At 42.9% G+C, this 14835-nt stretch overlaps 1 protein-coding gene across 1 annotated transcript in view; it reads left to right on the plus strand.

Annotated features, from left to right (window-relative positions):
* bin3 (bridging integrator 3) overlaps positions 1 to 14835 on the plus strand; it is a 128462-nt gene that overhangs the window by 18816 nt on the left and 94811 nt on the right. Inside the window, exon 2 of the mRNA XM_041210347.1 lies at positions 1230 to 1278. Within this exon, the coding sequence (XP_041066281.1) occupies positions 1230 to 1278 (49 nt within the window). The remainder of the gene's footprint in view (positions 1 to 1229; positions 1279 to 14835) is intronic.

The following is a 14835-nucleotide window of genomic DNA, read 5'->3' on the forward strand; positions in this document are numbered from 1 at the left end:
TTTGAACCATTTCACCCCAAGAGCTATACCTAACTCCTCCTTGAAAACATACAATGTTTTGGTCTCAACTACTTTCTGTGGTAACGAATTCCACAGGCTCACCACTCTCTGGGTGAAGAAATTTCTCCTCATCTCAATTCTAAATGGTCTACCCCATATCCTTAGACTGTGACCCCTGGTTCTGGCCTCCCCCACCATCATTTGTCAGATCTCTTGTATCTTCTCCCTTGTCCTGATGTCAGTTAGCTTTGGTTATAGATCATCGCAGCTTCTTCGGGTTTGGAGTCAGTTCCCTGTATTTCTCTGATCTGTTCCTTCAGAAATGGTTGCTTGTGAGGAACAAGATTGGAACAGAAAGCCTGTTTTACAGATGTACTGCGCAAGGCATACCGACTCATCCCAGTTATTTCTTCCACATGGTCAGATTCTGTTAGACACCAATGGCTTGGGAGAATTCTCCGGGAAGTATTCATTTTCAGGCAGTGAATGATGGTACAAAAATGCATTTGACTTCCTTATGGTGCTTGTAAGACAGCCCTGCCATGCTCTTACAGCAGGCTTCTGGTACATGGAGGCCTTCCTTCATTCACCACCAGCCAGGCTGTGTGATCCTGACAGTGTCCATTTTTCTTCCTTCCTTCATCCTGGTGGTGTGAAATAAAATAAGGAAATGATGAGATTGAGTACGGCTATCCCAGAATCTATACAGAAAGTGAACGTTCTTGACTAAAACTAGAGACTTCAGTTGGTGCCCGACTTTTTCCTCTCTGCTCCTGCCCAAACTCTCCAGCTTCTCATTCTGATGTATTTAGAATAGGCAGGACCTATTTTAAAACATATATTGACCTCTGCCTTAAATATACTCAACGACTGAGCATCATTTCTGAGCAGAGTTAGCAAAGAACATTCACTCTCCTTCCAACCAATGGCTTCAAGCATCACACCGATAACTCTCATTTCATTTTTGTATCAGAAATCAGTAAATAGTGGAGTCTTTGGCCAGTGTGCTTTTGAACAAAATGGACTCTGCAAACAGCAGATGATAAGTGTTTGTGTATTCTGTATCCATTAATTAGCTTCTCCCACAGTATGGGGAGACATCTAGTGTGTGCAAGCAGAACATTATAGAAGCAGAGTGTTGTGCTCACTCAGCATTTGTGACGATTACTGTAAAGTAGGACTCTGAAGAAATAGTGGTGGAATGGTAAAACCTTGAATTTGCTTTACAGGATTCCTTTCAAGATTGGGCAGCCGAAGAAACAGATTGTACCAAAGACTGTAAGTACAAGATTTCCAAGTTTAAAAATGCTTTGTTTTTGCAATGGGCAGTCGCTGCATTTGGATTCATGATTAATTTGTTCAGTTTGGACATGCATATTATCTAATTTGAGTCACATGTAAGCATGGAGCAATTCTCCAGAATCTACGTGTGCAAAGAGATTGGGCTGGACTTTGCTGTAAAAACAACAAAGCATCTGGGACTAATGATACTTCCGTGTCATTATCTGTGTGGCAGTCAGACTTCTGGCAAGTGCACATGTATTAGTTATATACAGAAATTTAGAAGTTGATGTGGAGACAACGCTCCTCCCTGAGCTGTGAGAAGATGGCGTCACGATGACAAGGGCAGAAAATTCCTTCACTTACGTCGCAGAATCAAATTAAACTTGCCATAAAAAGTTCGAGCTTGTCCATAACTTAAGTTTGTATTTTTTTCACCACTTCTTTGTCTCCTTTTCTCTCTCTCATTTTTTTTTCTTCTTTACTTTCTGATTTGATGTTGCATTCAGCATTCCAACTTCTAATTCAGACACTGTGCTGCTTGTTCATGATTCTCCCATCTGATTGGTTAAAGAGACACGCAGTGGCTTGCCTATTCCCAAGTCCCAGAGGGTTTGTAGAGGGCATTGTGATGTTTGGGCAACAGTGACTTGCTGTGCAGAAGCCCTTAGAAAGTGCTGCTCAAAGCAAAATCCTGCCTGTGGTGTCCAGTGTCCCTTCTCTACATTCCAGAGAAGTCACTCAGTCATTTAATTGCTGGGTGCTTCTAGCCTGAAGCCTGAAAATTGTCAGCATTGTTCCTTCATCAAACAGCATTAAATTCTGACCTGTGGCTGTGATAATTTAACAATTAGACTCTATGGCCTTTTGGCACACAACTGGTTCTTGACAGAATAATGCATTGTGTGTTCCAGTAATAATAAAAAAACCTGAAAGTCAAAGAGTGCCAGATTGCCCCTGAACTCTTTCTTGTGAAAATTTGGTTGGCGGTGATATTTGCCACTTTGCCAGTCATTATTATAAAGTAGAAACTCTGTTCTTTGCCGAGCTGCCAGTTTGGATTTGTGCCAGGGCATTAATGCTGCTGCTGGATGAATGGTCAAGGCCCCCTCTGCACCTTGATCATGTTTCTATGGCATCTCTTCTTCGCGTTAACCTTCTGACCTTGGCTGCAGTCCAGAATGCTCAGGGTTGTGTCAGGTTCAGGGCAGCCCAGCTCCACTTCAACTTAGACCAAGAAGAATGTCTTTCAGCTTTCTTGTGTCGTGTGTTTGGTTTTGAGAGCTGGCTGGATGTGCAATGAATTGCTACATTAGCTTCCTCTTTGACTTGCTTGGCAGTTCACCATTGATTTGACAACACGTTGGCAATGCAGGTTAGCAAGGCCATGAAAAGTGCCAAGTGAGAACTGGTGTTCAGTCCCAGAGGATAAGAATTGAAAAACTAGGCTAAATGCGGATGGAACTGGGGATAGATCACATTTCGCGTGCTCTGGTCTCTATCTTACAAGAAGGATGTAGAAGCACTGGAAAAGGTTAAAAATTGATTGAGAAGGACGATATCAGAACTGTCGCATGATAGCTATCAGTTAAGACTGCACAGACTGGGGCTCTATTCGCGAGAATGAGAAGGCTCAGGGATCATCTGAATGGAAGTCTTCAAAATTATGAAGGGGTTTATTAGTGTAGAAGTGGAGATGATGTTCTCAACGTTCGTGGAATTGTTAAGATAGATACGTGAACAGTATTGTTTAATTAAGTACTTAGAGCACTTATGAAGAGAGACTGCTGAGACCCAGGGTTGGTCAGCTGGAAGCAGACATAGGTGAATTCCATGGAACTAGTTCTCAAGAAAAGTCTGCTTTGATACTTCAACTGACTTGGAATTGAGATTACACCTACTTGTGGGGTATTACGAGAACCAAACTTAGCTTGAGGTTGAGCGGGAACCAGGATCTCCAAGTCCTAACATGCCTTTGGAGTTTCGCGCATGCAGACTAGGAACAGGCAACGCATGTGCAATCCAACGTTTTGAATTCTTTGGGCCGGGGACATGGACACAGTGTACCTATGTAAAAAGAAAACGGCGTGAGAAGCCCTGACCACATGACCCAGAAGTGGGACACTGTGTCAAAGAAGAGCTCTGGGTAGGGGGACTGGCAGAGATCCCAGCTAATTCCCAGAATGGGAGAAGAGCAGAGAAACAGGCTCCAAGCAGAAAAAGGGCTGGGGTTGGCATACTTTTAAGTAATGAGCAATTGGGAGAATCCCTGAAGATCTGAGAAGGCAGCAGGAAGTTGGTGACTCTGTGCTGTGGGACGTTGGGGCAAAGGTACCCCTCTGGGGCAGTAGTATCCTGCTTGACATTGCGGAAGAGCTCATGTTGTGCTTATGAATTGGTGCTGTGCTGCAGACTCAGGAATCCAGGGGAGCGGAGGTTCGGAAGATGAGACTAAAACCCTGCGAGGTGGGCCGACCTTGAGGCACCCAAGTTGGAGCAACGTTCAGAGTGAATTCCAAGGCAAGGTCTGCAAAGGTGAAGGTGGGAGTCTCTTGTGATAGAGACGGTTTCAGTGAGATTGGTTGAATCAGTGTTACTGATGACTGGGTGGGTTGCTGCTTCTGTGGCATTTTCCTTCAACAGTGTGACATATGATGCAGAGCAAGAGGATCCCCATGGAGTACCTTTGTTCTCACGCTGATGTGTAGGGATATCCTTGTCTTTTTTGGGGGTAAATTCCTATTTGCTTTGTTTTAGAAACTACACAGGGGACTGAAAAGCTAAATATTTTTTTAAAAAAGCACGCTGAATTATTTTGAGTTTACACAGAAACCAGTTGTGTTGGCATCAATTTTATGGAGCAGCTGTACTCTGAGGCAATCCCTGTCCCAATGCACCTCAATACATCCACTCCATTGTGCGGTGAATTGTGGTCCAGAAAGAAGCTCAATATTGAGATAAATATTGACTTAAATAGCTATACAAGGACTTTCTCTCGATAAAATGCTTGCCTTCGCTGCTAATCACTTGTGCGCCACTCCCTGCATGAACACATCCCATTCTTGAACACGTTGTTTGAGCAGCACTTCAAACATCAGCTTGGATTTACATGATGATATCTGTTCCACCTCACTAAATCGCAGCAAATTCTTCCTGATATGATTGATAAGCACCTACGAACAAAGAATCCGAGGCATCAATGTTTTAAAAATGACAACTTTGAGACTTTTAACCCGAGGTGAAGGGTCTAGAGCTAGAGTTGGCACGATCTCAGGGAAAAGGGCTCATCATTTAGGACCAAGATTAGGATAATATTTTTCAGTCAAAGGCTTGTGAACCTTTGGAATTCTCAACCCCAGAGGTTGCTGAGCATATTCAAGACCAATATATTGACACATTTCTGGATCAAAAAGGAATTGAAGGATATGGGTGTTTACAGCATCCAAGCCACCTGGTGAAGCTTAAACCAAGGCACAAGAGTTTTTTTTTCCCCACAGTTTAGTGACTTGTTAAGTCTCACAGCTCTCCTCCCACACAACCCATGTCCAAGCTATCACTTACTTATATGTGCTCAAAGGCAATTAATACCATCACCTGTTTCTCTTAACTGTAACAACGCACTTAATTTCTTATCAATTATATTGTTAAGTTTGTTAACACTGGGGATCGAGTGGGAGAATGGAGTTGAGGTACAAGTTAAGCCATGATCTTATTGAATGGCAGAGCAGGTTTGGGGACCATATGACCTTCTATTTCTTATGTTTCATATGACACCTTTGATGTGAGAATACATAGTTTGCTTGGGAAAGAGTGATGATGAAGAAATGAGCTTTACTCATGTACAGCTAAGGGAAACTAATTAATAGGTAGCATGTGATGTGCAAAGTTGTGTTCTGTACAACAGAACATCAGTGATAAGCATTGGTTGCAGTGAGAGCTAACTGTTGGTTCTAATGCGTTTTCTCAATTGTTTAAATACATAACCTTATTCTGTCACATGATATAACGTGCTGCCCTGCCCAAAAAACAATGCTGGCACATTGTGGAAGGCTTCACACCATAATGAATGGTTGGTGCACACTCACAACCACATTGATGTATAGAAAATGAAGCTGTTGTATCAGGGTTGAGCTGCTCAAAGCTCTGCAGTTGCAAAGAGCTTTCCTGATGTTGATGATGTCACCCTGAGCACCACAGCCTTGTAACGTGCTCAGACCCAACCCCTACTAAATGGTGAAGTTATGTAAACAGGTCTCGTCTGGTAGACAGCACAGCAAAGCATGATAGTGTTATTCATATATTAAAATATGCCCTGGGCCATATGTGGCTACTTCATTGAGCCACAATTATGTATACGGTTCTACTGCTTTCAGTAATGCTGCTTTGGTGGGGTTGGGCTATTAACTGATATTGATTTGCTGTGTAGATTTGACAGCCAGCGTTTCAATCATCTCAAGATCAGAATTTTATCATGCTGAGGAAGAGAGGATCTGAAGTTGTGGATCGTTTTGTTGTTGGTCCCAGTTATCACCTGTCATTCTTGAAGCAGTTTACAGCTCCCCATAGTTTGCCCCATTCTCCCTTGCCCATCCAAAAAAAAACAGACCTAGAAACAAATAACCTGCATTTATATTCACAATCTCGGGATGTTCCAAAGTGTTTTACAGCCAGTGAAATACTTTTGGAAGTGTTGTCACTGTTGAAATGTAGAAAACATGGTGGTCAATTTGAGCAGAACAAGCTCTCTCAAACAGCAATGAGCAGATAATCTGTTTGAGTGATGTTAGTCAAGGGGTAAATAGATCTTGTCCGTGACCCAAGAGCCCTCAATGGTTTTTATTTTATTGTGTGCAGCCTATTCATTCGAATGCGCAGACCGTTTACTGTTTGTATAGCATGACCGTGCATGCGCGGTAACTAAGAGGGACAACTGGTGTTCGGACTGTACGGGAACAGCCATGCAGCTTGAAGGCAACCTTGGTCAGGACTCCCTTGCTCTTGTTTGAAATAGAACCATGGGGCTTGTTTCTGTACACCTGAGGGGGCAGAGAGACCTCAGTTTAACATCTGACTTGAAGGCTGGATGGAAGCCAGCACTGTGCGTTGCTACAAATGGAGGGAGATGAGTTGAGTTAGAAATGAATCCAGTGTCTGTTACTGAACCAGAGTCAAACACTATCCTGTTCGCCATTTCCTGGAAATGGCAAAACACAACCAGAAACAGATGCAAGAAAACCTCAACTGAGTAATAGTAGTAACTATTATCAGCGTGTCCTGATATGTACAGGACCAGCATCTTGTCATTGATAGCTTATGTATAATAGGCACCACAGAGTCATTGAATATGTACATCTAAGAGCTTTGATTTGTTCTGCAGGCCTGACAGCATCTGTGGAGAGAGAAACAGAGTTCATGTTTCGAGTCCGAATGACTCCTCTTCAGAGCTGAAAAGAGGCAAAAATGAGATGGATTTTATACTGTTGAAGAGGTTGGGGCGGGTGGGGTGTGTAGCAGCTGGAGCGAAACAAGGTCAGGGATAGGTGGGAACTCAGGAGAGTTTTGACAAAGAGCTCCCTGATTTCCCACCTATCCCTGACCAGCTGTTTCGCTCCAGCTGCTACACACCCCCTCCCTCTCTTCAACAATATAAAATCCATCACATTTCTATCTCTCTTTCGCTCTGAAGAGGAGTCATACGGATTCGAAACGTTAACTCTGTTAATCTCTCTGCAGAGGCTGCTATACCTGCTGAGTTTTTCCAGCACTTTCTGTTTTCATTTCAGATTTCCAGCATCCGCATTTTATTATCACTTTGAATTGTTTTTGTTTTAATATATGAAATTGCTAACATGGCACTCAAAAAGTTGAATTGATTGAGGTGTTAATGATAAGTTCCTTTAGTGCTCTCATTGCTTTATTCTTCCACAACTGTTGCCTCCCCCAACCCATCAACCCCAAACGGACTCCTTTTATTGAACCGCCTTCAGCATAGTGCTTTCCAGCTAGAGACACTGTCATACTGATGCATATTGAAAGGAGCAACTTGGATTTAATTAAGGTCTGAAAGCGCTTCATAGCCAATGAAATCCCATAATTTTGAAGTGTTGCCTAAATGAGAATATGCCTATTCTTTCAAGGTATTTCACTGGCTGTGAAACAGTTTGGGACATTCTAAAGCTATTGGAAGATTTGCATTGAATGCAAATTCTTTCCTCTTGCTGGTCACTGCCAATTGCTTCTGTAGGCAAATGCAACATCCAATTTTCATCGAGTCAGGTTCCAGCAAATAGCTCTGAAATGACCACTGTTGGCCAGAAGCTGAGGGATAAATGTTGGTTTCAATTCTCCTGTTCATCTTTGAACAGTGCCCGGGCATCTTCTAGATCCACCCAAGGGCGCAGGTGGGCTTTGGTTCAGTGTCCCATTGTAAAGTACTGCACTCGAGTGCTGTGTTGGATGGTGTGCTTGAAGCTCTGGAGTGGAGCAATGTTTCGCATTTCCTTCAACTCTCACACAAGTGCCCCAAGCTTTTGTGCGAATTGAGTGCTGCCAAAACATATCCTGAGTGTGACATATAGATTGAAGTGACAAGCTAGCATGGAGTTTGATTGTATGAGTGCTTGGTTTGGTTGCGAAATCAGTGCTTTATTATCAAACTGATTTGTGCCCAAGAATTTCCATGAGCTGGTGGACGGTTTAATAATGGAATGATAGGTTAATTGTGGAAATCACTCTTTGAGGCACACCCATGGCCGAGTTGTCAACTACTATTACTACCCAACTACCTGTGCAAGTCTTATCAGGCAGGCTATTAAAGTATCACCACCTGGTTGGCTCCAGTGTTTGAATGTCTGCATACCACAGAGGTGTTAAAAACAGGTGCAAAGAGAGACAGGCACAGGAGTCAGTCGTCTTTGCAGTGTCACATAGCTATGTTCAGAACACATGCTACTCCAGGCCACAACAATTTGCATGTCCCTGATTTCCATTGTTCCACCATTGGCAACTGAGCCTTCATCTTCCTTGGCCCAAAAAGAATTGCCTCCTTTAACCTCCCCGCTTTTCTCCTCTTGAAGTCCCTCCTAAAATTGACCTGTTTGACCAAGCTCCTGGTCACCTTTCCTTATATCACCTCATGTGTCTTAACTTAAAACATAGTTTGTTAACACATCTTAGTACTTTAAAGGCATGAGATAAATGTAATTTATGAACCCAGTTTCTTTCATGTAGTCGGAACCTCTGAAGGCACTTGACAGGAGTATTATCAGACAAAAATGAGACATCCTGTCACATTAGGTGATATTTAGGCAGATACCAAAAGCTTGGTAGGTTTTAATATCATTTTGTTTCACAATTCCCTCTGACGGTTGCTGAGCTATGGTGTGCTGACCTTGATAAAGCCACCATTCCTCAATCCAGTAAGCATTAGAGACCCACAGCCAAGCTTGGTGCTTTGCTTCATCATTCACACCTAGATCCAGGCGTGGGTTATTTGAAGCACTCTGTTGTTCCTGTACCAGGAGATGAAACTGTGCCTGATTTTTTTTCACTCAGCAGAGAGTGGATATCCTTAGTACCTGTTCCAATAAACACACAAAGTAGAGGGGAGGAAAATTCCTCAACTATGATAGTCTCACAGTGACATGATAGGAGGTTTCACTCTTTCTTTTGACATGTTCACTATTTTCCCTGAGATTTCTGCAGTTTGTAATTATGCTTCAATCTACTTTTTTCCCTTTGCTCGCCTGAGTTTTAACCTGTCTCAGTTATCTGGAGGAAGATAACGAGTCTCGTCACCCCATGCACTCAACCTTTTACAATCTGCAGGACCATTACAGTGCATAGCAGCAGCAGCTCTCCCTCTCGGTCTCTTTCAATTCTGATGTCTGGAGGCAGGCCTGGACCAGGCGAGTGGGTGTAACAGATTACTTGTTCCTGAGGAACGCACACATGTGGGCTGCAGGAGAGCTGGAGCTCTGCTTTGAATGACATGTTGGGGGTGGTGGAGTGTGGGAGCACAGTGGGGGCCGTCTTTGTGGAGCTAGGGGGTGGGAGCAAAGGGTGGGGAGGTGGAGTGAGGAAAAATGTAGCTGGAATGGTTTCTAGTGTGGAGCTGTGGGGAGTGGGGACAGTGCACAGGACACTATGGGACATGTCGGCCGATCAGCTGAGTTTGGCAAATGCCTTGTGTCTATGTGGGCTGTCTCAGTACTGAGCTGCAGTACCTCAGACTTAAATTTGCTTGGGCCCTGGATTATGGGGTTGTAGCCTGCTGGTGTTCTTCCTGTTTACAGGGTAAATTATATTCAGAGTTAAAGTTGTTCATCTTTTTATTCAGTTATGAAGTTGCTACCTCCAGGAGTACAGAGTGGGCTGGTATTGTAGCTGTACATTGCATCAAATTCTGCTTCAGAGAAGAGCATAACACCTATTCTTTAACTGAATCAGTCTGAAATGACACCTAGAGGTGGTTCTGGGACCTGATTGCTGCTGATGCTTGATTGGTTGAATAGATAGGGCATGGGCATCTATGGAATCTGAATTGCGAGAGTGTGTTTGTTTCGAGGCATGGTAGCCATTGGTGAAAGGGAAGCAGCTCTCTGACACAAAACACTGCGCTCAGACTGGCACAAGACTTGTAATAGTGTGAGCTAACCTCCCAAGCCAGTACACATGGGCATTCCAGACCGAGTGCAGTATTGTGGTTGAGCGGGGTGACGGGGTGAGAAGTCACTGGATCATAGATTAAACTCATCAGAGTGCAAAAGTTGACAGGTAAATGTGGACCCTTGGAAAATGAAATCTCCCACAAAAGTTTTTTTTTAAATGTGCTTGGAAATTGATTGTAGCAACTCAGCTACTAATGCATCAAGAGGAGGGATAACGCAAAGCTCAATTACTACATTAAGGTGCAAAAGGAAATGGAAATAAGTGAAGGATAAATTTTGATTCACTATCCAGAAAACCTTTTTCTTGAAGGATCACTTCGATTCCTTAAAGCAGGATAGTACAGAGAAAAGATTGGAGTTATTCAAATAGATGTGAATCCCATGACGAGCAGGGTGTGTTAACATACTCCGACCATGAGTTTAACAAAACCATATTGTGCCCTTTTTTTCCTTCATTTGTTCATTTGCACGTCAAAGTTCAACTAATGAGAAATAGTGTTAGCGCGTTCTGGCAAAAAGACCATTGACCTGAAATGTTAGCTTTGTTTCTTTCCCTGCAGATACTGCCAGACCTGCTGAGTAGTTCCAACATTTTCTGTTTTTATTAAAGCACATTAACAGACCTGCAGCAGGTCTAACCTTCCTCATGCTTTCGTGTAATTTGATCTGTCTGTACTGAGCTACTTTGCCTCTGGCCTAGTGTGACTTATAACTGATATAACTGATTATGCATGTGTTTTCTTTCGCTTGTTATGGCTGCTGAGATTTTGCTAGCTGGCGAACTGAAACACAGCTCCTGGCAAGTCATCGAAGAAGAACCCCTGGCTTTAAACATGTCTGACAACTTTTGAGGAGTGCTATTTTTCTTTCACTAGCACGAGGAAATATTTACCTGTATTTGAAAATTCTAACAATGAGAAAGACCATACTGCAGTTGAGGGAAAATGTTTTCCGGATTTTCTCCAAGAACGTGACTGCCACTTGTATGTTGTTTTCAAACTTTTAATTCTTGCTTTTTTGGCATTATTGAAGATGGCAGATTTGAGAGGAGAAGAATTCAGAGCAGGAGGAGTCCAAACAGCGCCTCGAACCTGCCCCGCCATTCAATAAGATCATAGCTGAACTTTGAACTCAATCAATTTTCTCATCCTACATGACCTTATGTGTGCAAAAATGTATTTATCTCATCTTTAATGGACTCAGTGACTGAGCATCCACAGTTCTCTTGGAAGAAGAATTGCAAAGATTCACAACCCTCTGAATGAATACATTTCTCCTCATCTCAGCATTAAATGGCCAACTGCTTACCCTGAGACCGTGCAGCCAGGGGAATCAGTTGCTACCCTCGGCTTGTTCACATAACTTTGATTGCTATCCATGTTCAGCAAGTGTAAAGACTTGCTGAGAGCTATTTGATTCAGTAAATAATGGGCAATGGTCACATCATCTTGTGTAAATGCTGGACAGATTGATGAATCCTTGAATTGTGCTGATTTCTTATAGGAGCGAGTGAGGGTATTCTAACTCAGCAAAACAGCATTCTTCGCTTGTATTGCAAAAAAAAATCTTTTGCTTTAGGCAAGTACTGATAAACAGCAGCTTTGTTAAACCACAAACCAATTAAGCTTTGCCTCTCTCAATACACAGTATTGCTCAGCCTTTTAATTAAATAGGCACAATCCAATTGCTTCTGCAGTCTGTTTGGAAATCCAGGGCAAATAACAGTGTCAGTGTTAACCAAAGCTGCCTAACAGCCAGGTCCTTCTCTTCAAATTCCTGTACAACAAGAGTCAGTTGGAACTGTAGCTGGCGTGGCACTTGGTGGCAATGTGGTGCAACCTTCGCATGTGTTGCCACTTGCAGAAATCATGGGAGCTTTAAGGCCATTGGAAGATTACAGGTCTGAATATTAAATGATTCTTCTTGCAGTACAGGACAAGAGAAATTATGATTTTTTTTCTCTTAAACTGACAAGTGACTCATTGGGTCCAGTTCAGGAATATTTCGTGGGGCAGATTTTCCTGCGAGTGGGGATTGTGCTCACCAGGACGAGGACAGAGGAAATTGGGGAAGGCCCCGCCTCACTGACTCCTTGCTGGATTCACTGTTTGCTGTTGAGTGTCTAATGTGTATTACGGGCAAAATACCTGGAAGATCAACTGAATCCCCCTCAGGGAATAACAGGTGGTAGGCTGACCTAACTCACTTGGAGGGATGTGAGTTGGTCATTTAACTATCAGAATGAAGCTACGTGCCGTAATTTTCAAAGCTGTTCTATCTTTGACCACAGACAACTGGGTTTCCCAGGCCTCTGGAAACTCAGCACCTTGAATGAGGACAGACGGGCTGAATCCATGAAGTGAGTGCCTTTGCAGCACTGCTTGAGGTCCAGGAAGAGCAGGAGTGCTTCCCGGCTTTATAAATTTCGCAGCTGAATGCTCCCCCAACTCACCATCACTGTTAGAAATGCTGGGCCTGATCCCACCCTCCCTTCCATGATCAGGGCCACCATCAGATCCTTCTCCCAGCAAGTGAGACTGTGCGAGAGCTCACTCTCAAAGAACCATTTCTCCGTTGCTACAGTTGCTCGGTAAAGAGTACCTCCATTCCACCAAAGTCTTTTATTTCACAAACCCCCTGCCCTGCATGCATGACCTCTCAAGAATTTGGGGATACGAAGGGAATCCAGGTGCATGGGAAAACACTGGTGAAACTACCGGACGCAGCAGCTTTGCAAATGGCTGTGCCTGTGTTTGAAGTTATAGCACTGAAAGCTGTCCACTGTTTGTGATTTGTGAGCGTCCGTGCTTTTAGAATGCTTCTTGTATGTTTTACCACGTTGGTTATTCGGACCTCTCAATTATAGGTTACAGTAGTATGGTATTTATGTTGCTCAACTCGTAATCCAAAGACCTGGACTAATGATCCAGGGACATGAGTTCAAATCCCACCAGAGCAGCTGAGGAATTTAAATATCCAATGATCAGATAAATCTGGAATAAAAAGATGGTATATGAAGCTGTTGTAACATGAAGTATCATGCTCCAAAACCTTCTGTGGTTCATGAATATTTTTCACTCAGCCGGTCTGGCAACATGTGGCACTGTGCTGACCCAGTGTTGTTGACTCTAAACTACCTTCTGAAATGGCCTAGAAAGCCAATTAGTTGCATTCAAGAAAGCGGTTCACCAGTACCACCTTAAAGGCAATAAATGTTGGCCTTACCAGAAATGCCTACATCCTGTGAATGAATTAAAGTAATATTTTGTCAATGTCTGTTATGTCGGGTATGTCTGTTCATGCAGGTTTTACTGTACTATGTCCCAAAATGTTAGTTTCTGAAATAAATGTTTTGATTTGCTCCTGAATGAATCAAGGTGATTGGCTTGTATTGTGTCTCGAGGGAGCCTGTTTCATAGATTAGCCATTTGCTCAATGAAGTAAGTGTTTCTGCAGAATGGCGGTAGTTTTAAACTTGTTTTCAACTCCTTGTAATGAGATGCACTTTAGTCCTCATGGCATTTTCTGATCTTGCTGGGAACGTGCTGTGTTGTTAGGCTGTTCATTTAAAAAAGTACAGTTAAGGGCAATGATGTTCCTGCCTTTTCAGGAATAAGAATTTAAACCCGTACATTGTTGAAAAGAGAGACATGTTGCTGAAGCTTCATGCCTTGCACTCATCAGGACAAAGAAAAGAATAACAAATTTCAAATGATCACAACAATTTAAACCACTTTTTCTGATTGGTTGGCAAGTCGACTGATTGGCCAAGGTGATGTCATGGAGAAAATAACGGCGAACTATCAGCTCCCCAAGCTCCCAGTTAATTAAAAAAAAGCACAAGGCTTGAGCATATTCCTTTTGTTTGCAGGAAACAGATATGTTGCTTCTAACAAGTGTAAACGAGCCATGTTACGAGCTCGACTGATTACCTGAACTTGCTTGTTTGTACAGCTGTAAGCGCACTCAGGACATAAATTTGACATTCTTGCATTTGTCCTGATGAGTGCAAGATGAAAAGCTTCAGCAACATGTCTCTCTTTTCATCAGTATTCAAGTTCTGTACAACCAAGTGACTGCTTGTTTGTTTGTTTTTGAGTTGAGTTGCTGTGTTGCTGGAAATGCTATGGGCCTTCCTTCGTGTTTCAAGTTTTTTTCAGAGCAAAGAGCAGAATCAAAGAACGTAACAAATAAGAGATTTAAGCAGGATGGCGCCTCGAGCTTGCTCAGCCATTCATAAAGAACGTGGCTGATCTAATATATCAACCCTAGTTTCTTGCCCTATCGCTGAATTCTCTCAGTGCCCAAAAATCTATCAAATGTATACAATGACCAGGAATCCAGAGCTTTCTGGGGGACAAATTTCCAACCCTCTGAGTGAAGAAATTTCCCCTCATTTCAGTCCTAAATGACTGAACCCTTATCCTGAGGCTATGATCCCATGGCCTAAACTCTCCAGCCTGGGGAAACAGCCTCCATCATCGACCCTGCCAAACCCTCGAAGAGTTTAGACATTTCAAAGAGATCACCTCACATTCTTCTAAACTCCACAGATTATATGCCAATTCTAGTAAATCTAATCAGAGGACAGCCCTAACATCTCAGGAATCAATCTAGTGAAGCTTTGTTGCACTTCCTCTCAGACAAGTATATGCTTCCTGAGAAAAGGAGACCGAAACTGTACACAGTATCCCAGCTGTGGTCTCACCAATTGCAGCAAGGCTTCCTTACTCTTGTACTCCTTGCAATAAAGGCTAACATACCATTTGTCGTCTAATTGCTTGCTGCGGTTATTCAGTCTTTCCTTTAAATTTCTCTGGTCTTTTGCGTGTTGCTGCAGCCAAGCGTATCACAGATTAAGAGAAGAAACCTTATGACGTGCCCA

Source organism: Carcharodon carcharias, chromosome 17 (genome assembly GCF_017639515.1).
Source record: "Carcharodon carcharias isolate sCarCar2 chromosome 17, sCarCar2.pri, whole genome shotgun sequence".
NCBI classification, from domain to species: Eukaryota; Metazoa; Chordata; class Chondrichthyes; order Lamniformes; family Lamnidae; genus Carcharodon; species Carcharodon carcharias.